Below are 27,169 nucleotides of genomic sequence, written 5' to 3'. Positions count from 1 at the left end.
ATCATACTATTGAATGCTACCATTTCTGTAAGACATTATTATTATTATTTATTGTATTTATAAAGCGCCAACATATTACGCAGCGCTGAACATTTAGTTCAAATCTTCAGAACATAGGAGATCCTAAATATATAATCCTACTCCAGCCAAAATTTAGAAGCAACACTGAATACTGTTGAGTCATTTACAACCTTGGTAAGCAACCTTGGAAGCACAATGCTGCTATTCAAACACCAGGCACACCAAAAAGGCGCTTTGAGCTAGATACAGCTTTGGACAAAGCTTATTTACCCGAGGAAGTGGCTTCAGGGCACGAAACTAGTTTTTGTCCATTGACATCATCTTATAGTTACCTTCCTTTTAAGCAGTTTTAAGTTTTTATACTTTTATCTGGTGCTTCCAGTCACTAACTAAAAGTGCAGGATGGTTTACTCAAAGTTTTAAAAGAGAAGTTTCCCTGCAAACCTGCACCATAAACAATCCTCCATAAAGTATAAGAAATGTAAATACATAATTTTTTTGGGGGTGTATAATTTTTTTTTTTTTTGTGTGTGTGATAGAACTGGTTAAGCTGAAGCAGTAGCTGATAAGCGTTTTGAGATGGTCTTCTAATACGGTTTGCCCTCTTTGTCAGGCAGGTCTTCACAGGGCTGGAGGTGGGGTGGGGGGAAGAAGAGTCTGAGGCCATGGCAGCTACTTTCATAACACGGAATGTGTGGAAATGCCAAGATGTTTACTGGTATAAAGCAAACAGATGCGCCAACAGGATAAGAAGCATTACAATTTTAAAAAATTGCTAAGGAGGCAGTGGTGGACTTACCTCCTGGAAGCAGACACTAGAAATGTCAGTTTCAAAAAAAGACGCAACTTTATTAGCATTCTCCAAAATAAGGTTGCAACTGGTTTCTCAGGTTTTAACCGTCTTCATCAGGTAATAAAAGAGGAGTATACGGCAGCAATAGGTCAGACATACGCTATAGAGGAGTTGAGTGTATGCCTGACCTATTGCTGCCATATACTCCTCTTTTATTGCCTGATGAAGCGGGTTTAAATCTGCGAAACACGTTGCAACCTTGTTTTGGTGTATGCCAATCAAGTTACGTCTGTTTTTGAAACTGACAGCTCTAGTGTCTGCTTCCAGGAGGTCACTCCATCACTGCCTCCTTAGCAATTTTTTTGAAAAAAGTTAAGTGTTTTTTATCCTGTTGGCGCCTCTTGTTTGCTTTATATCATAACTGAGTCCACTCCTTGTGGAGGGGTGACACACCCCTTCTTCCTGATCTACAGAGAGAAACAGAGTGACTTGAATGGGGACAGGTCTAATCTCCCCACTTGCATTTACAGTGGTTACCTTGGAGGTAACCCCGGTTTGTGAGTATATATTTCTACTTGTTTTTATAATTTCCTTTTGCCAGTACATATTACACTATTTTGGCCTCTCTGTGTCCTCTTCTGTCTTCCCCTCCAAGATGTTTACTGGAGTTTACTGGCGTAAACATCTTGGCGCTTTTCTCTGGGCAAGGATGGGCGGCAAGGCCAGGTGACGGAAGTCGGGTGATTCAAGGTCTTCAGGACAACTTAGAGGGAGAAGGCAGTGCAGGTAACTATAAAAAAACTTTCTTTTACTGGAAGGCTGCTAGATTTTAAATTGCAGGCTGGAGAACCGCTTTATTATGACAATTTTCTTTTAGGATTCATGCTCATGAAAATAAGACACAAAGCAATACATTTTTTAGAATATATAGTATGTAACATATTCAAACCAATTAAGTAAAATAAAAATGCAATATACAAGCAAGACATTCCAATTTGCTGTGTTAACAGTTTGTCACATAAAGAAACTCACGGGTAGTGGTACACTGAGTGGTACTGGGGCAAACTGGGTATATAGGTGCATGGGAACAGGAACAAACACTGGCACGGGCACAGGAAGCACCAAGATCTGTGGTTTGCCATCATCCTCTGCAGAGACACATAATATACAGTCAAGCATATACAGATAAATCAGATACATTCTAGAGTAGCTATCTAAATAGATTCTCTAGGAACTAGTATACCAAAAGAGCACCATTGTGTGAGAACTTTTCATAGCTGAGACAGCTGCTACTGGGGTGAAGATATTAGCCACCTTTCTATAGAACAATCACATTGATAAGCACACTTGCAGCCTTTGCTGAGCCACTTTTAAAAATATTGGGAAATTGTCCTGAAGATCAATACAACTGAAAATATATTTAAAGCAGAACTGGGCAAATCCCAGCAGTTATGTAGACAAAGATCCATAAAGGACATCTGTCAAAAAAAACCAAACTTGTCAAAAAGAAAAAAGGTTACTTTTTACATTGTACTAATTTTTAGTAATGAATAGACCTGTTTAGCCATCAAATAGATGTATGGTGCATCCATAACTATACTATGATCATCATGTTACAATTTTTTGACAGGATTAGGGTTAAACCAAGGTTTCCTTTAAAGTGAACCACAGATGAAGCGCTCTCATGTATTTTACCATATATATCTGTGGGAACATTAGAGAAAACACCTACCCTGCTCTCGGTTTAATTCTTCACGGTTCAGGTTGCTTCTTATCAGCCCTGATAAAATCCCTGACTGAGCATTCAGTCTGGCTTTGCTATAATGACTCAGCTTAATGATTCCTGAGCAATGCCAGACTGAATGCTCAGTCAGGGATTTTATCAGGGCTGATAAGAAGCAACCTGAACAGTGAAGAATGAAACAGAGCAGGGTAGGTGTTTTCTCAAATGTTCCCACTGATATATATGGTAAAATACATGATGGCGCTTCATCTGTGGTTCACTTTAGAGGAAACCTGAGACGTAAGAACTACAAGCATTTATACTTACCTGGGGCTTTCTCCAGCCCCATGTACTCTGTGGGCTCCCAAGTGCCTCCATTGTTCTGCAGTTTTCTCCAGTAATATGGTCCAGTCAGGCTGTACTGCACAATGCAGTGCAACTGGACCATATTACCAGCGAACTTTGCAGAACAATGGAGCTGGGAAGTACCAAATGGGGGAAGGGGAATTAAAAAAAAATAAAATGTTATGTTAAATTGATGCTCCCTGTTCATTTGGTTTAACCCTAATCCTGTCAAACAATTGTAACATGATGATATATATGGTAAAATACGTGAGGGTGCTTCGTCTCTGGTTCGCTTTAAGCAGAATGCAGCGGGCAGGAGAACTACTGACTAAAATGGTTTTGCTTAAAGTTCAAAATTCACATCTCCAACCCAACCAGTGAAACTGGTACAGGTTTCAGTAAAAGGTGCTGTTTTTTCTAATAAGACAATACTATTACATTATAGCCTCTTAATAAAATCAAATGAAACCTTAATGGTTTCAATATATATATATCGTCAAAAACTATCTTTCCTGATAATTAAGATACAAACAAACAGCTGTCAGAACATAAAAAAACTGCCCACATTGTGCATTAAATCTTACTTTTTTCAAATGAACATAATTAGCATATTATTTTAGATATATTATCCAAAAACCTATTTTCCATCAATGTATTTACCTTATTTGTAGTACTTAAATTTTGCATATTTGGTCTACTTTACCACCACAGAATGTGAAGAAAAAAAAATATAAAAACCTTCTTTTGGCTTCAAAATACTCCTAATGGTGGCCATACATGGTACAATTTTTTCATACAATCTTACCATTTCTATGTAGTATAAAGGTAAATTAAGTGAATATACTGAAAGTATAATTTAGGCAGTTACCTTATATTACATAACAATGGTAATGGTAATGGATTGTATGAAAAAATAGTACAATGTATGGCCACCATAAGAGTCATAGCTCCAAATATGTGACGCTATAAACTGCATTAAGATACCTGTTTGACACTCCTTGGTTTGTGTGTGAGGTTTACAAGAAGTTGCCTTGGTCTGGGTGATAGGCTTGCAGAGTAGAGCTTTGTTCTTGAGAAGTCGAGGGGGCTGCGAAGGAGGGAGTTTTAGGGCATCTGTTTGGGTACTTGCCTGGATGAAATAAAATGTAGGTAGGTCAATAGAAAGGTACACGCTGAAAAAAAATGATTAGAGTTCTCAGATACAATGTCATTTTACTTACATCCCCAATAATTTTAGCCGATACAGTTGGGACAGCACCTGAAAAAAATTGAAATAGCAGCAAAGAGCAGATCAGAAATAACTGAAATGATTAAATGAAATTGAATTAAAAGTAAAGCCAATAAAGATTAATGGGTTGAAGGAAATTATGACAAAGTGAATAGCGCTCTTGTCTTGTGTTGGGGGGTCCCAGTATATCAGGGCCAACACACTATTTGATGCAGTCTGTATGTTCCCCCGATGTTTGTGTGGGTTTCATCCATGCACTTTTGTTTTCTCCCACATCCCAAAAACATGCTGAAGAGTTTAATTGTTCCCCCTAAAACTAGCATTAATCTACATCAGGGACAGAAGACAGACTATGGTAAGGATTAGAGTGTGAGCTCTTCCGAGGGACAGTTACTGACATTTTTCCAATTTTTCAAAGGCTTGAACGGTGTTTCCCAATCTTGTGTGTCGCTTCACATTCATGTATCGAATTCTGCCACCAAAGTCCCTGGAATCTGAAGCAGGGTAGAATCATCCACAAGACAACCTAGGCAGGTGCCTGGGGCCTAGTGGCAATTAAGGGGCCTAACTGCAACCTCCTGACCCCTTTTCCACCTCAGCAACACTATTGGGAACCTCAGCTTACCTTAAAAACTATAGGAGGAAGCCAAGGCTACTACTTTGCCTTCAGCCCCATCTCATCTTAATCCTCCTCTGATTTGCCTCGTAAAGACTGGCCCTCTGCACACCCACCTGGCACCATTGCTTGCCTCTCCCCACCCAACACCCCCACCTGCCTCTTTACACCCACCCGGCAGCATATCTATGAAATAGCCGCTGGGAGATTTGGGCGCAGGATAAAGCCAATATACGGTTTAGTTTTGAAAAGGAGAAGGAGGCGCCCTTGTAGTATGTTCGGTTTAAACTTATGCAAGGAGACTTCGCTCGGTGTAGAATTAAATAGTTTTATTAATAAAAGCACTTTGGACAACGCGTTTCACGGATCAAAACGCTTCCTCAGGTCAAGTAGAGGTGCTTAAAAAATAAACAAATAAACTAATTGGATGCTTGGCATTATATACATTTTTCACATTCCACTGGATAAATGAATTAAAACACATAGAAATATGATAGATCAGCACAATAAAATCAAATTGAAATAATTAAATCATGTATCACCCTAATATTAAATAATATAAAATAATAATATTAAATATATGCTATAATATAGAACACCCTATCTTTTAACTACATATTAACCAGGCCATCTGGTTATGTTAGAATTAATAATTTATAAGTGTCTTGCTATTAGGCTTTTATTATTATTATTATTATTATTTTTTGGATCTGATAACCTAAATGTAGTGGTCTCTAGCAAATATTTAATATTAGGGTGATACATGATTTGATTATTTAAATTAGATTTTATTGTGCTGATTTATCATATTTCTATGTGTTTTAATTCATTTATCCAGTGGAATGTGAAAAATGTATATAATGCCAAGCGTCCAATTAGTTTATTTGTTTTTTTTTAAAGGGAACCAGAGAGGAACGGGGGGTTGAAAAAAGAAAATGATTTTATACATACCTGGGGCTTCTTCCAGCTCCATAAGCCTGAATCGCTCCCACGCCGCCGTCCTCAGCTTCCTGGATCCGCCGGAACCGGGCCCGTCACTTCCGGCGGACGCGGCCAATTGTCCGCATCACAGGGGCTCCCTCCATACATGTACGCATGCGGCAGCGCAGTAAGCAGCCACATGCGTATCTGTATGGAGAGAGAGCACCCTGTAATGCGGAGAATTGGCCGCGTCCGCCGGCCGACTTGCCGACTCGCGGCAATGACGGGACCCGGTGGCGGCGGATCCAGGCAGCGGAGAACGGCGGCGTGGGAGCGATCCGTGCGTATGGGGCTGGAGGAAGCCCCAGGTATGTATATTGAATCCTCTCTGGTTCCCTTTAAGCACCTCTACTTGACCTGAGGAAGCGGTTTGATCCGTGAAACGCGTTGTCCAAAGTGCTTTTATTGATAAAACTATTTAATTCTACACCGAGCGAAGTCTCCTTGCATAAGTTTAAACCGAACATACTACAAGGGCGCCTCCTTCTCCTTTTCGAAACTACGACTTAGTATCACCCTTTTGGTGGGGTTCTTCACGATTACCTAGAAGTGAAACTTTTTTTCTAAGGAGCTGCGACCGATCCTTTCAAAGACCGAGTGGGGACGGGACTTCCCTACATGCCATACAGAGTGGTTGCCTCTATAGCAACCCATGCTTGTGAGTATAATTGCTACTCTTACTTCCTAACCAATTACCAGAAGATAATACACCACAAGGGCTCCTGGTATCCCTTTGGGTTTTTCTCTTTTTCTTTCTGTACTTGTTACATCCCCTGTAATATACGGTTTACCCTGCCACTACACAAGTCCCAGTGGCGTTAATCCCCCTCCACGCCGCCATGGATAGTTGGGAATGATGAAATTAGGCTTCCAGCTATTGCTGGCCTGACCAAATTACAGTTTTAAAAGTAATTTGAGCTCCGTCTTTTGACGGCACCCAAATTACTCACTGAGTGCAGCTATAGCCTAATTCCTATGGTGGCGCCAACTGCACCCAAATATCCAGTGCGGTTTTAACAGTGCTTGCACTCGTCACCCTTACCTGCATTTCCCCACTCAGGACCCTCACCTAACACCTTGTGCACAGCTACCGTCTTTACCTATCAAGCAGCCATCACTGTTGTGGCAGAAGCAGCTGCCACTGTGCCAGCAGCAGCCACTGATTAGCAATTGCCACTTTTATTAGTTTTTCCTAATACATAAGGATCGGAATGTTTCAGCATGGTATGTCACGACTTGAAAAAGGTTGAGAACCTCTAGACTAGAAGTTCATGACACTAATACTGTTTTGTTATGAATGTAGTCAACCACCTTTGCCAACTGACACTAGTACAGGTATCTGCACTCGGAGACATTTATCTCAGTCTTGTTTTTTTGTTAACAACTGTAACATATTTATCTCACCCTTGGCCTCAATTCTGGTAGCTATGTGAGGTAAATATTTTTTTGTAGGTAAAATACCTCATGAGGTATTTTCCTCTTTTTTAGCAATTCTGAAAGATTTCTCTCCATTTCTGAACATGAGGTAAAACATGAGGTAAATGCATAAAGTGAGGTACAACATGAGGTATTTCAGTGGTAAGTATGCAGTAAATAATCGTAGTCTTCGTCTTCCATAAGTTATAATAGATTTTTTTTTGAGGGGGGAATGTGTATTTGATTACGTAGCAACCTATGAAAAGTATATTTATAGGCATCCCTTATAAAAAAAATAAAAAAAAAAATAAGTAAATATTTTGAGTTTTATTTCTACTATTCTTTTCTATTACACAGCCTGAATGGGAACAACACTGAAACAGCAATAGGAACTCCACTAAAAACTGCAAAATGCATACAAAGTGACTTTACCTGCAGGTACAGGCAGGCCTTAAACTGATTGGTAAATTATGTGCTAGCGTGCCCCCTAATTTCCATGAGAATAGCCATTTTTTGGTAAATTACCTCATGAATTACCTCATAATTTACCTCATGAGGTAAAACATGACTAAAACCTACCAGAATTGCTAAATGTCATTACCTCATGAGGTTAATTACCTCACATGAGGTAATGTGTTTCATAACCCTACCAGAATTGAGGCCAATGTTTACTATAGGGACATGGACAAAAAAAGTGCATGTTCTTGTTGTTACCATTTTAACACATTACCTTGTAAGACGTTGGTAGAATTTGCTGTAGGCTGTGCAGCAGGGGCACTTGCAAGTGATACCACATTGGCAATAACTGGAGTGGAATCTTTGGCTCCAGAAGAGCCTGTAGAAGCTGGGACTGGCTGGACCATAGGGGTGTTGGATGCTGAGGGAAAGAAAAGAGACCAAGAACTTTGGTAATCTGTACTAGGTAATGACTGCAACATATATCATCTGAAATGACTGTAGATGTACACAATTAAGTTATATTATTAAGAAAGATTTACAAAAATAAAATAAGGATTCCCAACAAACTGTTTTAAAGTGCATTGCCAATACACTAATGACTCCACCACAAGGTGTGAGGTTACTTGAAAAAACATATTCGTTGACTAGCTGGAAGTACACATTCACCGTTTCTCTGGATGTTATGCTCATCTCGCCGCATGGGCGCCATCTTATCAGCACAGTGACCAATCTCAGGAGAGCGGAGGAGGGGGAGTGTGCAAGTCAGACGGACACAGCACTATGGCCAATCGGAGCAGGGTGGGTAGGAGGGGGCGTGTGCAGAACGGAAAGACGTACAGACACAACAGCCAGCTTAGAAATTATTATTCTAGATGGCACTGGAAAGCACATGGGGAAGGACTGTTAGAATTTGCTTTTCTTGAGTGGCATGTTCACATTTTTGCCAAGCTGTTTCTTCAGATACTCATGCTCTTCTTGATGCCTGCCTGAGTCAGAGCCCTGAAGCATATTAACATGATCAATAGTAGTAAGAAAAATTACGACTGGTTTACAGTGAATGTATTGCACTGAGCCTTAATGCTACGCTTATAGGTCAGTTTACATGTATTTTATATAGCTTCTTAGCAGAGATAGTCATTATTGGCTGCCTTGGCAGAGTTTCATCTAGCATGTATACAGTTAGTAGTCAGAACTCTCGGCTAAAATAGTTTGCTTAAATTTCCAAATTTACATCTCCAACCCAACCAGTGCAACAGGAACAATCTTCTAGTTTTAGCAAAAGTACAAAGAAAACAATGCGCTATTACACTCAAACACAAATGAAGCTGTTAAACGGTGATAAAATATTCTTATTTATCTTTGCCACAAGAGTGCATTAATTGACACTAGGTTCACAATTGGTTTTCTCCTGAAACCACTGCTAATAGCGATTCATCCAAATATGTGTCCTCTGCAATCTGCCTCCTCTGACCTCTCCACCCCCTTTCTTCTCTATCACCTCTTGTTGCTGCTGCCAAAAAAATTGCTTCTTCTGCTGAATAGTGACTGGAAAGGGGAGAACAAAACATTACTTTAAAAAAAAAAAAAAAAAAAACTGCATTCACCTTCTGTTCTCCCTTGATGGCAGCTGCACAGAAAGGGAATCGAATTACAGCACTATCGGGCAGGGACAACAGGAGGCAAGCTATGGGACATCAAAGCAGCTTACAACTAGAAATGGCCAGAATCATTTGCAATAAAAAGGAACTGAAGAAGACCGATGAGTCCAGAGGACACGTACAACAGTATATATACCCTAGGTTCTCAACACGCGGTACACGTACGCCCATGGATACTTGGATCAGGTACAGGAAATACCTGAACCGAAAATACATTTGTGAGTTAATTGTATACATAGATGTAATGGTGACTAGACCTGTCTGGATTCCCTAAATCATATTTATTAAGAAAAAAATTAAGAAGTTAAAATTAAATAAAAATGTCTGGCGTGTAGACAGCAGCCTTTTCAGTGGGAGGTAAAAATCTGATTCAATCAACTACCACAAAAAAAAAAAAATATGTGGCAGATCCAAATGTTTTGGCTTCTAAATACTTGTCAGGAGAGCTGCATTCAACTTCCTCATTCGCATAGGTAAAACATAGTTATCTTATGTCACATGTCAGTTCAGCTATACGTTAACCTCTTAAAGACCACAGGTTTATACCCACCTAGTGACCAGGCCATTTTTCACAATTCAGCTTTAAAGTGAATGTTTACCAGATTAAAAAAGAAAAAGCCAGATACTCACCTAAGGAGAGGGAAGGCTTGGTCCTAATGAGCCTTCCCCCTCCTCTCCCGGTGCCCGGTCCCGCGCAGGATCCCCCGTGGCAGTATTCGACCAGTTCGGTCAAATACTGCCTCTTCCGCATGCCTTCGGGAGCTTTCGGAAGCCTTCGGGAGCACTTGCATGCGCGAGCGCCCTCTATGACGCACTCGCGCGTACGTAGTATGGAGCGGCCCGCCTTCGGAAGCCCGAGTGCTCCCGAAGACCTCCGAAGTCCCTGCGGCGGCGGACGCGAACGGGGGAGCCAGCGCAGCACCGAGGGCACCGGGAGAGGAGAGGGAAGGCTCATTAGGACCGAGCCTTCCCTCTCCTTAGTTGAGTATCTGACTTTTTCTTTTTTAATCCGGTACCCATTGGCTTTAACAGTTTATTGCTCGGCCATACAACTTAGCAGCCAGATTAAGTTTACCTCCTTTTCTTCTCACTAATAAAGCTGTATTTTGGAGGTCTCGGATTGCTGCTGCTACTGTCCGTTTTTATTCAATTAAAAAAAAGCGTTTTTTTTTTCTGTATCCCCTCCTCCCTTCCCCCTCTTAATTGGCCCTAGAATGTGATCCATACAATACACTACACATACATAGGCATCAGCCTATGTATGTGATTACTGTTGATTATGAGCCCATCAGAGGGACACTTAAGTGACAGGGCTGCCACTTGTACAGCGCTGTGCTAGATCATAAACCATAAATGATGGTTTGAAATGTATTTGTTCACAACAGAAGATACTCTGCAAACCCCAACTTTCATAATTGAGTGCATGCTGCAATAATGCTGTGTTTATCATGTTTCTACTGAAGTTGTATTTATTTTGCATTATTAAAGAGAACCGGAGGCGGTTCCTTGGGGAGCAGATGAGACACAGAGGCATGTTCTCTGCCTCATGACATGCCTCTGTTCCCCACACCGCCACTCTTTGCCCCTCTACCGCCACGCTTCAGCCCCCCAAGATTAGCGACAATATTTGTCGCTATTTCGGAGGGTAAATACAGGAGAGGGATTCCCGAGCTGCCATTGGGCAGTTCTCTCTCCCTGGCCACGTCCCCCTGCACGCTGAAAGAGCGAATCAATCTCTCTTTTCAGCAATGTGACCCAGAGGTCATAAAAGTGAAAGTGGGCCAGTGCGGTCCACAAGAGCGGCGGTTGTGGCGGCTACCTGATCCGCACAGCCCCCCGGATCAGGTAGCTTTTTTTTTTTAATTTTATGAGCCCATCTTTGGGCTCTCTTTACAGGGACTCAGAGCTCAGCATACTAAAAACATTTATACATACCTGCGGCTTCCTCCAGCCCCATAAGCTCCGATCGCTGCCACGCCGTCGTCCTCAGTCTTCTGCAGCGTCGGTACCGGGTTCCCGCACTTCCGTCAGTCGCAGCCAGTCTACGCAGGAGAAGTGCGCTCTTTGCGTATCTCTCCAGCAGCTGCTGGAGAGATACATAGAGGGTGCTCTTCTCTTACGCCAGACTGGCTCCGACTGACGGAAGAGCAGGGACCCGGTACGGGCGCTGCAGAAAACTGAGGACAACGGCGTGTGAGCGATCAGAGCTTATGGGACTGGAGGAAGCCGCAGGTATGTATAAATCTTTTTAGTATGCTGAGCTCTGGTACACTTTAACCACTTCAGGATGAGAGCAATTTTCACATATCAACACTGCTCCCATTCATTTGTCAATAACTTTATTACTACTACCCACACCCAAATTATCTATATATTGTTTTTTTCAGGACAAATTAGGCTTTTAGCGTGTGAACATTTTATGTAGTAATTACCTTATTTTCTATACATTTCAAAGGGTAATTAAGGTAAAAAATTGAAAAAAACAAAACATTTCTCCATTTACATCCAATATAGCTTTACAAAAAACAGTGCCAAGTATAAGTTAAACCCACACATTTTATTTGCTCATCCATTTTTGCTTCCTCATTGTACACTAATTATAATACCTTATTTTCAAAAATAATAGCAATAGACCCTCATGGCATACATAGGCCTCAACCCTAAAACGCTCTTAACTCCATTCTACAACTTATCAGGGTTAAAATGTTACCACGTCTCTTATAGTTTTGCTAAGACTTTCCCAGGGATCATAGTTTTGAAAATTACTTTTTTTATGTTGGATTGAGTGCACGTCGCATGCCTCATTTAGTAACAAAATGGTGGTGCTATCTCCACAACTACACTGGACAAATTAATTCATCAAGTTAGGCTTAAAGAGAACCTGTACTGAGTAAAAATATTTAAAATAAACACATGAGGTAACTTCAAATGAACATTACATAGTTACCTTACCATCAGTTCCTCTCAGAAGCTCACCATTTTCTTCTGACAATAATCCCTTCCAGTTCTGACAATATTTTGTCAGATCTGAAATATATCAGTTGCTGTCAGTAAAATATCAGTTGCTGTCAGTTATAGCTGAGAGGAAAACAGATGCACCAGGTAATGTCTATGTTTCCCTATGGCTCAAGTGGGCGATGTTACAGTTTAACTGTGTGCTGACCAGAAAGCTGTTATGGGTAATGGCTATTTTAAAAATGGAGGACGGAAAATTCCCTTGATCACAGTGAACAAACAGGACGCGGGAAAGGAGAAAGACACTGAGGAGTAGACTACATGGAAGGTAAGTATGACTTGTGTATGCTTATTTTGACTTTTAATCTTTACTTCAGGTTTTCTTTAAGTAATACTAGTCTATATAAATCAAATTTCTGAATTTTTGTGAAATAAAAAAAAAGGGGCACTACAGCAGAAAACTGTAAAATTTAAAATCTGTGCAAACAGACAAACAAGTACATTTTTTTCCAGAGTAAAATGAGCCATAAATTACTTTTCTCCTATGTTGCTGTCACTTACAGTAGGCAGTAGAAATCTGACAGAAGTGACAGGTTTTGGACTAGTCCATCCCTTCATAGGGGATTTTCAGCAAGCCTTTTATTCTTTATAAAGATATTCCCGAAAAAGGCTTTAAACAATGATGCTGGCCAGCTGCCCTGCTCCTTACACAGTTTTTTGGCAGTTGGACAGAGCAACAGCCATTCACTAAGTGCTTTTGAAAATAAATATATCCCTGAGAATCCCCTATAAAGAGATGGACTAGTCCAAAACCTGTCACTTCTGTCAGATTTCTACTACCTACTGTAAGTGACAGCAACATAGGAGAAAAGTAATTTATGGTTCATTTTACTCTGGAAAAAATGTACTTCTAAATTGTATACCTTTGCACAGATTTTAAATTTTACAGTTTTTCGCTGTAGTGCCCCTTTAATAAAACACATAACATTTCAACCGAGCAGAGAGATCAGAAGTCCCTATTGCAAATCTCTTCAGCTTTAGAAAACCATAATCAGAATTGAGCATCAACAAACCTGTATTATTGACTGGAGACGTCTCCCCTGTGCCCTGCTGGCTGCAGAATGCAACTAGACACATCAGGTTGCAGAAATGCTTTATCTCGCCTTTCCACTTTAATGATTCACTCAGTTTGCCTTGCCGCTTGCAATGTTCACATTTCCCCATCTAACAAAATAGGAAAAACAACATTAGAGATTGTATTTCATAATTCTTCTTTCCTATACCTGGCCTCAAAACCCAGAATGTCAGTCCCTCAGGATCCAGATGGCACATGACGAATGAGAAGTTGCACAAATACCCCATTTACAACAACCTATGCACTACCTATGCACAGTCCACCTACTGTAGCTAAAATCTTCCACAGACTGCCACTAGAATATGGAACTGATATTTCATGAAAGTCTCACATATTCCAGCAAAAACCACCCTCCCTCTGATGCGTTGAAGTTGTTGCCAATGTTGAAGCAATGGGCCTAAGTATTTGAAGATGTGCACCTATGATCAGCCAACGAGACCTGTAGCTCCAATTTATAGACAAACAAACATCATGTGAAATTAACAAACTTTCTGACTCCCAAATTCTCTTCACCCACAATCAAACACATGTTGATGCCGATGACTGGAGCCTAAAGAGAGAAATGAGCTACAGAAATCTATAACGTTTGGTAGTTAACTGACACCTAAGAAAGAGGAATGTAATAAAACTGATCAACATAATGACTGTATTGTATAAAACAATTCCCTGAAACGATCAATCTTATATCATCTCCTGTATTATCTCAAATCATCCTAGTGACACCTTCCAGCTTTCCACAAATAAACGGGTTGTACAGTTTTTTTGAAAATAGAACTTTAATTAAAGTAACAAAACGCAGCTTTGAAAAATGATAAGTTCCAATATTCATTCAAGAATATGTAGCACACTTTTTTCTTCTTAAAACCCATAGTCTAGGTAGCTCCCTCAAAACTGTACATAAATAAATCAGATTTCAAAGGATACCTAACCTGAGGCAAAGGTACCCAAGATGAGCACAGAGGCATGTTCATGCTGGATCCACATACCTCTGTGCAACTGAGGAACTATCCTAGAACAAACATGTAAAAAGGGCAGCGGGTTAAGCCGATGCAGCACGTGCGTCGGTCATGCAGCAGGTGGACTAGCGGTGTGAACATTAAAGATGGCAGTCGGTCGGGTGAGTTGATCCGTTGGGCAGATCGCTCTTGGGTTGGGGTCTGTTGTACACACGTTTGATTATCAGCTGAGGTGGTCATTATCAACCGCCTCAGCCAACTTTAGTCAAGCAGGTGTGAGAGCCTTTAGCCATCAGTGATGAGAAGAAAGGACTTTATGACTACTAAACTAATGAACTCTGACCAATATATCATTCTGTTATGTGTGATGAATTAATTTTTCATTCATACTGACAACTTTTGTTGTTGATCAATATATTAACCTCTTCACCTCAAAGGGTTTTTCTGCTCAAAAAACCAGAGCAGTTTTCACCCGTCAGCGCTCCTTCCATTCATTCACCTATAACTTTATTACTACTTATTACAGCGAAACAATCTATATCTTGTTTTTTTTGCCACTGTATAGGCTTTCTTTGGGGGGTACTTTTTGCTAAAAATTATTTTCTTCTAACTCAGTTTTAATAAGAAGAATAAGAAAATTTTTTTAAAAAAAACATTTCTCAGTTTTCAGCCTTTATATTTTAAAAATGAAACATGCTACCGTAACTAAAACCCACACATTTTATTTTCCCGTTTGTATAGTTTATTGCAACGTTTAAACTTTTTCCCTAGTACAATGGATGGCGCCAATATTTCATTTGGAAATAAAGGTGCATTTTTTAAGTTTTGCGTCTATCCCCAATTACAGGCCCATAATTTATAAAGTAATTGTAGTATACAGTTTTTGTATACATATTAAAAAAGTTCAGTCCCTAAGGTAACTATTTATGTATTTTTTTTTTCATTTTGTAATTTTTTTTTTATTAAAAAAAAAATGGTAACTTTAGTGGAGTGTCAGGGGTTAATAATAATAATAAAAAAGGTAACTAGGGATAATAAACTAAAAAAAAAAGGGGGATGTAATATTACAATTTGGCCACAAGATGTCCTCAGTAGTGACTTCAGCTCCGTACTGTTTGTACGGAAACGGAAGCACTACGCATACGGAATGAATGAATGGCCGAGCCGTCTGTATAGACGGCTGCAGCCATTCACACGGGGAATTAGATCAATGAATGGGATTTGTTTTCCCATTCATTGATCTAGCGGCGGGCGATCGGCGGTAATGAGCGGCGGTACCGAGCGCGGGGGGGCGTAGCGGGAGGGACGTAGTACCTACGTCCCTGCACAGAGTTATGGCAGTTTGCAGGGACGTAGTTACTCGTCCCGGGGGAGGGGAAATTGTTAGAATGCATAGACCACACCTGAGATTCTCCATCCCTGTAGCCTTAACCCCTGAAAAAGGTACACAGGCCATATCTGAGGAAACAAAACTCATACTTTTATTTGTGACACAAAAAACAATGCTATGTGACCTTAAGAGAGCTTAGCCAAGTTTGTTTGGGGGGAGTCCTTCGTTATCTTCAGTACCATAAATTCAATACTAATTACAAAACCAGGAGGTTGATTGGTGGTAAAATCAGCCCTCTTCAGAAAGTAACTATGCAAATTAACTCAAGCGTTTAGAATAGGCGCAGGAGGAAAAACAGTCAAAGGTGAATCGAGAGGCTTTTCCTCAGACCCGTTTCATTTACAGTGGATTTATAGATTACCATATATAGATATAGTAGTTTTCAAATTAAAATTGCAGAATTTAATGAAGGCAATTTATGATAACAATAGTTTCCTGGATTTCAGCATTGATCCATAGAAACCCTTACATTTCCATTTCATGAATGGAGATACCTTTTAAAAGTACTCCTGTAACTTTCTTCATTAAAACAAGATTAGCAATGCTACAGAGAGTATCTACATTATATAATACAGTGCTATAAGGCATTTCATATTTTAGCATCAGGAACTGGTGAAATCTAGGGATACATAATATGTCAACCCCGTAATGTCTGGAAATGGCTGTTAAATAGGTTGCTGCAGTTACAGTTTTCAATGTTTCCAGTGAGTAAAATAAGCTGCTCATAGGATTCTGCTCAGTTACAGACAGCTAGTACCCCCTTAGTTGTGGTCTTCAGGCTTCAGTATGTGTGCTTACTACTAACACTGTTCAATTTATGCTAACAGTCATCTGGCTGTCATCTACTCATTACACCATGTTAGTACATAAACAAAGGACCAATATGTTTTCATTTTAAAACTGTAGTTAATTGCTTACCTGGTAGAAAAGCACTGTGAATTTAGACATGCATTCTTCCCCGCAAAACTCTTCCAACTTTCCTCCAAAATGATTGCGTACCAGCTTTGGGGAGGTTTGGCAGCAGTAGCTGCACATTTTACAGTAATTTCCCCACTTCTTGGAAAGATCATGTTTGTACAGTAGCTTACAACCTACAATAATCAAGCACAGCATTGAGAACCTGCAGATCTATCTTCCACACTTATCACTTATGTAGACCACATGCCTTAAGTTTCATATACAACTTCCATTGCTGAACATAAAAATAAAAAGCAGCATTAATATGAGAAAATGGAGTATTGTTTGCATTTCGACTGTACGAAGTAATAGAATAACACCCACAATGAAAACAGATGGTATCACAAGTTTTTAGACCCCCAAGTTCTGTGCACCCCAGTGAGTACCTTCATTTGTAACAGTCAATTTGCAATAAGCTTTGAGATAAGAAAAATTATAAATCATATATTCACCAACCTGAACCGGTATGTTTTAATGAATTAATAAAGCAATGTTTTGACAGCACTCCTAATAGCTACAGATATTCCATATATGGGTCACAGAGAACGTGAGATGATGCTACTAACAACTGGGGCTACTTGGTAAACGCCATCTTTTATAAAGAGTACATTCGGTAAAGTGAATGTAAACGCTGTTCTAGAGAATAACAATAGCCAGTGCAGCAAAATGAGGCATAACGATCCTTTCATACAATCCAATGGAACTTCAAGTCCAGTGGAAAACACCTATCAAAAAAAAGTTATTGCAGAATTGTATTTTTTAAGAAAATCAATATTTTCAAAACAAAATTTTCGTATAAGGAGCAATTTCACCTACTTCTAGTTACTTTACTTTTATTCAGGAATCCATGATATAATAGTCAATGTCAAATATAAATAGACATTAAATACAGGGCTGTGGAGTCGGTCCAAAAATCCACCGACTCCGACTCCTCAGTTTAGGATTTCACCGACTCCGACTCCTCTAATTTGCATATTACAATTTTGTTGATTAAAAGTATGTAACATGAAATTCGTCTCTTAACTGCCAACGCTTAGGAATTTTACAAGACAACTGAAGTGAGAAGGATATGTAGACTACTATATTTATTCCCTTTAGACTTAAGGTGCCCATACACTCGTCAGATTGGCAGCAGATAGATAAGAAATGCATCTGATGATCTATCTGATGCGTTTTTAGAACATTTTTTACCAGGATAGAATTCCAATAGATTTCAGTTTGAAATTTTTTTGCCATCAGATTTCCATTAAGGCCAATGCAAACTGATAAGCAATCTGATAAGCAATCTCATCAGATCGATCTATCTGCTGCCAATCTGACGAGTGTATGGGCACCTTTAGTGTGGGTACATGTAAGAATGATGTGCAGGTACTCTGCAGGGGAATGAGGAGATTGTAAACAGACAACACCTCTGTGTTCAATGTGCACAGCATTCTCAGTGGATTCCCTGCAGCTCTGTGGGGAGTGCATATGTAGAGTATAGTACTACTGTGTAACAAAGTAAACCTGAGACCGATGAAACTAAAGTTTTATACATACCTGGGGCTTCCTCCAGCCGCCTTCAGGATAATCAGTCCCTCGTTGTCCTCCTCCACCACCTGGATCTTCTGCTATGAGTCCAGGTACTTGAGCCAGTCGGGCGTAGTGCGCATGCACACACTCCGCCGCCAGGAGCATACTACACCTGTGCAGCACTATTGAGCAGGTGCAGAATGTTCCTGGCTGTGGGAGCGGCATGCGGCCGGACAGCGCTGACTGGCTGAATTACCAGGACTCATAGCAGAAGATCCGGGTGGTGGAGGACAGTGAGGGACTGATTAGCCTGAAGGGGGCTGGAGGAAGCCCCAGGTATGTATAAAACTTTACTTTTCATCCGTCTCAGTTACCCTTTAATATGTAGTCACCAAACCAAATTTTAACAACATATCAAATTATTTGATTTCATCAGCAAAGGGAGTGCATATATTTGCATAAATCAGCATCAATGTAGAATTATTTCCATCTCGTTGACCATCTATATTAGTGACACAGCTACACATCAGGCTTTATTCTTACAGCATAGATGTTATTTAGTATATATAAGAGATTCCTGTGTACACATCATATATACAGTCACAATCAGATATGTATATCTGACCTTAAAAATACGGGGACTGCTTTATTGAAGCAGCACAAGTAACTAATTTTGATTGGTTTATTTCATTTTTGTGGACTAAGCACAGCTATTACTGTATAGATACTGTATATATACATTATTTTTAATGACTATTATCTGAGAAATAGAACATTTTATATTTTCTATTTTACAGTTACAAATTCATTAGGAGTCGGTGCATTTTTTCCCGACTCCGACTCCAGGCACCCAAAATTGCCCGACTCCACGACTCCGATTCCACAGCCCTGATTAAACATGCACTGTATTCAATGCATGTTTAGTTCCAAAGGAGAAAACTGATGATGAAGAGCAGTGTTTAATTTTTGGGTCCACCCTCCCACTTCACATTGCCACAGATGGATGTGGTGCTAGACAATAAACAGAATGCAAGTTCGAGCCAGTGGAATGCCCCTTCTGCTGGATTTTATGCACTTGAGAAGTTGTAGGAGTGGTGCACCTGTGTGAAGGATTGGCATTGGTGATAACTCTCCTTGACAAAGGATTGAGCAACAGTGACATTGGTGAGTCAGTGATAGTTTTCAAAGGAAACTCCTTGGGAAGGTGAGAGTAAATGTAGGCCACACAGGCTGCTCAAATGAAGTCATGCAATCAGATTTTTCAGGAAAGGGAGGACAACTAGCCTCTTGTATCTTAGCGTCTGAGGACATGAATAGGCACAGCCATCATTTTTGTTTTACCTAGAGTACCGTATTTTCCGCCGTATAAGACGCTCCGGAATATAAGACTCACCCAGGTTTAGAGGGCAAAAACCAGGGGAAAAAAAAAAAAATACTAAACCTGGTATGTCCATATTCCAGGAGCGCCTTGTACATGTTATCCCTCAAATGGTAACCTCCTGTGTCCCCCATTTCTGTCCCATGTCTCCCCCTGTGTCCCCTATGCATCCTCCAGTCTGCCCCATGCCATCCATCAGCCTGCCCCATGCCACCTACTGTCACTCGTCCAGCAGTCCCCCTCATGTCTCCTCCACCATGCCTGTGACCTCCCTCATGTCTGCTCGCCACGTGTCTGCATCCCCCCGCTGTGTGCACAGCTTCCCCCGCGTGTTGCCTGGGCCCCACCGGGTGTGTAGTAGCAGCGGCTTACCTCCTCCATCATGCCCGCGGAGACTGCAGACCTCCTTCCTCTATGCGCGTCTTCCTCTAGTGCCGGGCTTGTAATGACGCGTCATCGATGACGCGTCATTACAAGCTCGGCACTAGAGGAAGACGCGCATCGAGGAAGGAGGTCTGCAGTCTCCGCGGGCATGATGGAGGAGGTAAGCTGCTGCTACTACACACCCGGGGGGGGGGGCCCAGGCAACACGCGGGGGAGCCGCACACACAGCGGGCGGGGGGGCAGACAACACAGCCATACACACAGCGGGCGGGGGGGTCAGACAACACGCGGGGGGAGCTGTGCACACAGCGGGCGGGAGGAGGGCAGACAAAACGTGGCGGAAGGCAAACATGCAGCGCAGGGATGCGGCAAACATGATGAAGGACAAATAGGGAGACAGGAGGCCGCAAACGGGCAGGGAATCCCCGACGTGGCGGCGGTTCGGCGACGTTCGGAAGTCGGGGATTCCCTGTCTTTGCCATTTAAGACACAGGGACTTTTTCTCCCCATTTTTTGGGGGAGAAAAATTGCGTCTTATATGGCGAAAAATACGGTATGTTGCAATTTCATTCCTGATTTATTCAAATAATATTGGTAACACAGTAAAAATGTTCATGGCGTTTTATAAAAAACTGGCAAGGAAAAATAAATAAATAAATAAAAAAAAAAAAAATCAGAAAAGGCTTACATCACCCTACTGACCAGGCTATTTCTCACAATTCAGCACGCTGCAGCTTTAACAGTTTGCTGCACGGCCATACAACTTAGCACACAAATGAATCTTGCCTCCTTTTCTTGCCACCAACAGAGCTTTCTGTTGGTGACATCTGATTGCTGCTGCAATTTGTATTTTTTTTTTATTTTATTTATATTTTTTAAATAAAAATGGTTTGTTTTTTCCTCCCTCCTCCCTCCCCTCGTGAGGCGGTAGCAGACTGGTTAAAGTAAACTTACTCATTAAAGTAAAATGTATTTTTAACCAGTTCAGGTACCTGACAATTCTGGCGATTGAGCTGTGTCACTATTGATACAGCATTAACTTTTTAAGTACTTGTGCCACCTAAGCGATTATAGACAGATTTTTTTTTCAGGACTATATAGGGTTTCTCTGAGTATTATTTTCTTCCTAAATATATTTTATAGCTATTTTACAGGTGGAAAATAGACATGAATGCAGAAAATACACTTTTTTCATGTTTATTTTCAGCTGCACGTCTGTAGAGGTCAGATTGCTAAGGGTGATAGTTTGAGAGCCCCTGACCCATACAGATGCATCACTAAGCAACAGCAGAGCAATACATTTGTACAGCATTGGGGCCCTGAACTGTCACTGCATCAATCTCATCCGATCTCTCCAGGCTGCAGTCATTAAAGGTGTGCACACATCTTAAAGCCAAGTCCAGGTGACACAAAAGGTTTACAGACTAGGAAGGGGTTAACCATTTATTTAAAAAAGAAAAAAAAATCTTTTTATTTTGACATCATTTGTCTCAATTTATAATTTGTTTATTTTTTTACTTTTGAAACTTTTTTTTGTAATCTTTAATGAATGATTTCTGCCATTTACTATACCAGTAATTAATCACTTAAACCGTTTAATCTGATGAGGCAGTCTAGAATGTTTAGACTGCTACAAAGCATCAGGAGAGACATTCAACAGCATTCCCCAAAGAGTGGAGTTGATGGGTAACCTGTGAACTCGGGATACAGCACTGTAAATAATAGTTATTGCAAAATGTTAAAATGCAAAAAAAAATTAATCATACAAAAAACTCACCTTCACTACAAAACACCTTCTCAACACCTGAGAAGCGTACAACTTCTTTCATGGTTTTTTCTATTTTGCAGTATTCACACATAGCTGTAACCATGTTGATTTTTTTATATTCATCACAGCATGCTTTTCCACAGAACTGGTACATTTTGCCCTAAGAAAATCAGATCAGTCAGTTTACGGTTAAGTGTCATTTAGAAGAAAGTCATTTTCTTAACTACAACCTACCATAGAGGTGTAATATACATTTCATGCATAGCAAGCAAGCAATATTATTTCCTTACCAAATACATAAATGTCAACTGGCAACTAGAGTGCCCAGATATAACAAGCAGTGCAAAATAGTATCAATAGTAACCCTTGCTCTTAACAAGGATAAATCTGGCATTATTATACTGTCTTCTGTGTTGATGCTCTGCCTCTAATACTTTAAAGGGGTTCTCTTGGCTATTTAAAAAAAACAAAAAGTGCCACTTTACCTGGAGCTTCTATCGGCCCCCCCTGCAGCTGGAATGCCCCGCGCTGTCCTACTCCGATGCTCCGTTCCCCGCCGCCGGCACCGGGCTAATTATTTATCTAACTAGACAAATAGAACTGCGGCCGCACGCATCCTTGCTCCCGCGCACGTCATTGGGAGCTTACTGCACAGGTGCAGTCCGAAGTTTTCTTGTACTGTGCCTGCGCACTAAGCTCCCAATGACGCGCATGGGAACGAGCACGCCGCACAGCCACAGTTCTATTCATCTAGTTAGACGAATAATTAACCCAATGCCAGCGATCGGAGCATCGGAGGACAGCGCGGGACATTCCAGCTGCAGGGGGCCGATAGAAGCCCCAGGTAAGTGGCAGTTTTTTTTTTTTTTTTAAATAGCCAAGAGAACCCCTTTAAGTTGGTGGACCAGAATGAGCATGCAGATCAGAGGATTTGACTCTGATCTGACTCCACTGGCTGCATGCTTTTTGCAGGTGTATGACTCGATAGCAAGGGAGGGAAGATTGCAGCCTTCATATTCCTCTCACTTCAGGTTCCCTTTAAGAGCAGTCTGGTCTTGTTTACAGGACTGAGTGAATTTGAATACTGTAAGCAAATCAAGTCATTAAACAAGGTGTAGGAGAGATCGGAAATACCACCGGTGTGGCCTAATGATGACATCTTGAAGCCTAAAAACTAGACAATTGGTGGTAGTTGGATGAATTTTGTCTTCTGACTCACCCCTATGCCGTATAGCTAAATGGCAGTGACAAGGCCAAAGGCCAAACTGAAAGAAAGGCAGGGGGGCCAATAGTGGTGAATGGTGGCAGGGGACATATACTCTCTACAATGAAAGCGAAGGAGGACAGACACTGGCCCAACTAATAGGGGGAATGGGGTCAGACCAAAGGGTTAATGTTGGCATGTGGGAGCCTGGAGGAGTTTTGGCTGCACCTGAGGGCCAGGAGGGATTAATGGCTATTACCCCATCCTGGTCCCCAAGTGCAGCCATTAACTTTGCTGGATAGTCTTATACTTGAGTACTGTAATTAAAAAATTCCAGCTTAAAAGGGTCAAAGATTGGGATCGACTTCTACATGAGGTCGACCTATATCCGAACACATACATCTATACAGTCATCAGAATGATTGCATTGTCTAACAGAAGTGAATTCTACTTAATGGTTGGAAATTATTCAGAAACAATCAAATGCAGAGATAACGTTCAATCATTCCTGAACATAACATACCAGGAGTTTGCGCTCGGTTTCCTTTTGTTATGGTCTGGAAGATTTTACAATTAAGGTGGCCATACATGTTTAGATTGCCACAAAATGTGGCGAACAGATCAATTCTTCTACGATGTGAATATGATCAGAGAGGGATCGATTCCCACTATACACTGCAGAGATTTTCAATAGATTTTACCATAAAGAGTGCAACGCTATGGGCCTTCGATCTACAGCCGTGTCTGATCCATTAAAATTTACCACCCAATCGTATTTATGATAGTTGCGGATTGTCGCATCATAGATAGTTGGCAGATTCAGAGTGAACCTGCCAGTAAAAATCACTGCTTATGTTTAAAGTCTCTGACCTCTGAATTTAATCACAGGAATAAATACATCTCTGCACTACTTCTTATTTTTACAACTAGCAGACCTAAGCCCGTTTGTCTATCTCACCGCCACCACATGTCAGGGCGCACACACACCCGACCTCAGCACGTGCACCCGTCTGCAGGGACAGGTAGGGTTTTATTAAATAGGATAGGGGGTCTGAAGAAGGAGCAAGGAATATAACTGTAGCATAAGCTCCTCACATGCTCAAGGTAATGGAAAGGAAAAGGTGGAATACATTATATCTAAAATTTCAGGGGTAGATAGTTCATCTACCTCGTATTTACCATGTACAATCCGTTTTTAAGTATACAATCTGTACCTTATAATCCATGAGTTCTGGCTTGGTGGCAAACATCCGATTACAAAGCTGGCACTTCAGCTTTGCTGAAAGACGTGCAAGGCTGTTCTGTTGCTGCTGTGTCTGTGACTGGGCAGCTAACCTCTGAAGGCCTGCAGCTGCTGAGTTGCTGCTGCTGCTGCTAACTGTTGAAGTGGAGGTGGTTGATGTGGCAGAAACTACAGACTGTGTACTGCTTCCAGCTTGTGTTGCCGTTGCTGTTGCTGTTGCAGCACTGGCATTCATGATCACCTGACCTTGAGACAGAGGGACCACAGAAGAATTCACTCCAGGAGGCTTGCTGAATAAATTCTGTTTGAGCACACACAAAAAAAGTCTTTAGTACAAAAAAATAACTAATAAATCAAACAAGCAGATGTTGCTGTAAAACGATAAAAAGTATTTAGTTTTTCAGGTTTTGTGCTATCTAGCATATGGTTATGTCCCCCCCCCCCCCCCCCCCCAAAAAAAAAAAAATGTATGCACAAACTGCTATTACGTTAACAAAAATGCTTTGCGGACTCACCTGGAATGAAACTACACAGTTGTAACTGCAGAAATTCCTAATGCTCCCATCGGACATTGCCAAATGATACTGTGGTACGGCCAGGGTTTTGCAGCTGTTACAATTAATCTGTGCACCTTTAAAAACAAAAATATGTAAAGACCTATCACTGTGCATGAAATACAAATGGTCAAGGATTGCTTGTCACTAAAAGACACTAATGCCACCCATATGAGTACGCACATTTCGCCGTGCGGTCACAAAATGGGCGCCAGTGATGATGAGGAGAGAAGTCAGACAGGAAGAAGCACACAGTTCAAACGTGCGAGTACTCTGTATGCTCTGCTGCCATGCTCTCTGCAGGGCCACTATTAACTTGGGGGTGGGGGTGGGGAGAGGGCGGAGAAGGGTGATCCGACACCGGCTTTACTGTATATTCTGTATTAGTCTCCCACTAAGAGCCTGAGCCCGTAACTGCATTTTTAAGAACGCTGCCAGCTCCTACACATTAGGTAGGATTATTAACAGAAAGAAGTGCAACTCTTCATTTAGCGTTGCTACTTTAAACTGTTAATATCAATTGGTATTAAGCTACTGAAAGCTTGCATATATTTGTTTTAGCATATCCCAGGTTGAAATAAACAGAACACGCAGACAAGAGAATTATCACTAAATATAATGTATTCTTGTGATAATGTACAGAGAATATACAAAAATTACATATAAAAAGGATATGATTAAGATGCCTATTGCTAAGATATCTACTAACATATTATAATGTCCACCAAAAAATATTCCATGAAATACATTACCAGTTCCTAGAAGCCTATTACATAGCAGAGCAACAGCATTCTGTTCTGTCTCGTTACCTCTCTTTATAGTGTTAAACAGAAAATGAAACTAACTCATCCTGCTAATTAACATACGCGTATGTCATAGCATATTACATCATCAGAAATTTATGGAATGCAATCTGCTTTCACTTTCTCTTTCTAACCTATGAGTCATACTATGAGACCTCTGCCAAGTATTAGCTAATGTGCTTGCTAAAATATTTCAGCTATTGGTTAGGTCATTCTCAGCGTGGGAATAAATGAGAATAATTTCACATCATTACACTTTAAGCCAGATACACAAACTGGATATACAAGAACTGATTATTAATCATTTCAACAGTAATTTTGAGTCTATGACCTAAAAGAAAATCAAAAGATAAAAATTAATGTAATAGGGAAAGAATGCAATGTTATATATTTGACAACGCGTGTGCGTTTTTCAAGCGTTTAAGGTGTTTCAATGCCTTATAATGCATTTAACGTGGCTCAGGCCAACTCCACTATATCTGCATGGCTTAATTTGCAAATATGTGCTTGGCCTTCTAAAACTTAAAACCCCATTTACATTAGCAGAAGTTGAGCATCTTAATACCTGATGATGTCACACTTTGGACTCTGTAGGCAGACAAACAGTTCACAGAACAGTACAGCTCAGTGCGGCCCACACTGTTGGTGTTCTCAATCATTTCTGCAGATGAGCGTAATGTTTTGCATAATGCACAAGGAGTGATTTTTGCAGATTTCTGTAAAAAAAAAAAAAAAGTCTGGGTTAAAATAAATGACTAACAAGCAAATAAAAGTGAAATGTTTTTATCTGTCAGTTATTGCTTCCTGTAAGGGATAAATGCAACATTTCACTTTAGCCTCTCTTCTAATTCTTTAGTAAAAAAAAAAAAAAAAAAAAAAAAAAAAGGACAAGAAACTTTTGCAACAGAGCTGGAGTTGGCATGGCTACTCAGCAGGTGAATAAATCTTCTCTTTGTGCTCAAGGAGAAAAGTAAAACACTGATGGGGGATGAGTTCTGTTAAACTGATATTTTTAGATAAGGCAGACTAACAAACATTCTTATAACACTGCATTGAAAATATGTCTTCTCAAAATAACTATTAATTATAAAATAGAGACTAATGGTAGCCATACACAGACTGACTTAGCAACTATTTATCAGATCAAACAATAAAGTTTTGCGGTGTTGATTAAAAACATTCAATCAGGCGCTGAGAAAAATAAAAAGTCTGCCACACAAGACCAGGGCTGTGGAGTCAGTCGCAGCAATTTTTGGTTGGAGTCGGCGGTTTCATAAACTGAGGAGTCAGGAGTATTTTTGTACCAACTCCACAGCAATGCACAAAACAGCAAGTGAGGATTTCATAGCACCTCCTTCTCTGCCTCTCAGATCTCGCACATGTGTGCCTGCGCCGCTTCACTACAGTCCTCAGCAGCGAGATATGAGAGGCGGTAACAGAATAGGACGGCCAGATGGGTGGAAGAGGCGTGCTTTATGGGTACAGCATAATCGCTTTCTTCCACACCCTGGGCGTCCCAGACCTTGCAGCGTGAGCGGTGAGCTAACCCCAGCATAAACATCAGTATGTCGCGTACACGCATCATGTATCAGCATGTTGCGTGCGCGTATCACCCGGCATCAATGACACCCGGCGTATAAGACGAACCCTGACTTAGGGTTAAAAAGTAGTCTTATATGCCAGAAGCCTG

At 40.7% G+C, this 27,169-nt stretch overlaps 1 protein-coding gene across 3 annotated transcripts in view; it reads right to left on the bottom strand.

The window, feature by feature from the left end:
- ZMYM4 (zinc finger MYM-type containing 4) overlaps positions 1-27,169 on the bottom strand; it is a 116,977-nt gene that overhangs the window by 35,777 nt on the left and 54,031 nt on the right. For all 3 annotated transcript variants that reach the window (XM_068269106.1, XM_068269107.1, XM_068269108.1), the window contains 10 exons: positions 26,045-26,195; positions 24,638-24,753; positions 24,094-24,423; positions 21,685-21,835; positions 16,595-16,767; positions 13,269-13,419; positions 7,854-8,000; positions 4,103-4,140; positions 3,867-4,011; positions 1,847-1,962 (listed from right to left, as the gene is read on the bottom strand). In XM_068269106.1, the coding sequence (XP_068125207.1) occupies positions 1,847-1,962; positions 3,867-4,011; positions 4,103-4,140; positions 7,854-8,000; positions 13,269-13,419; positions 16,595-16,767; positions 21,685-21,835; positions 24,094-24,423; positions 24,638-24,753; positions 26,045-26,195 (1,518 nt within the window). The remainder of the gene's footprint in view (positions 1-1,846; positions 1,963-3,866; positions 4,012-4,102; positions 4,141-7,853; positions 8,001-13,268; positions 13,420-16,594; positions 16,768-21,684; positions 21,836-24,093; positions 24,424-24,637; positions 24,754-26,044; positions 26,196-27,169) is intronic.

The sequence above is a fragment of the Hyperolius riggenbachi genome, chromosome 2 (assembly GCF_040937935.1).
Source record: "Hyperolius riggenbachi isolate aHypRig1 chromosome 2, aHypRig1.pri, whole genome shotgun sequence".
NCBI classification, from domain to species: Eukaryota; Metazoa; Chordata; class Amphibia; order Anura; family Hyperoliidae; genus Hyperolius; species Hyperolius riggenbachi.
Note: the sequence above shows the minus strand (reverse complement) of the source record. Positions and strands in the feature narration are given on the sequence as shown.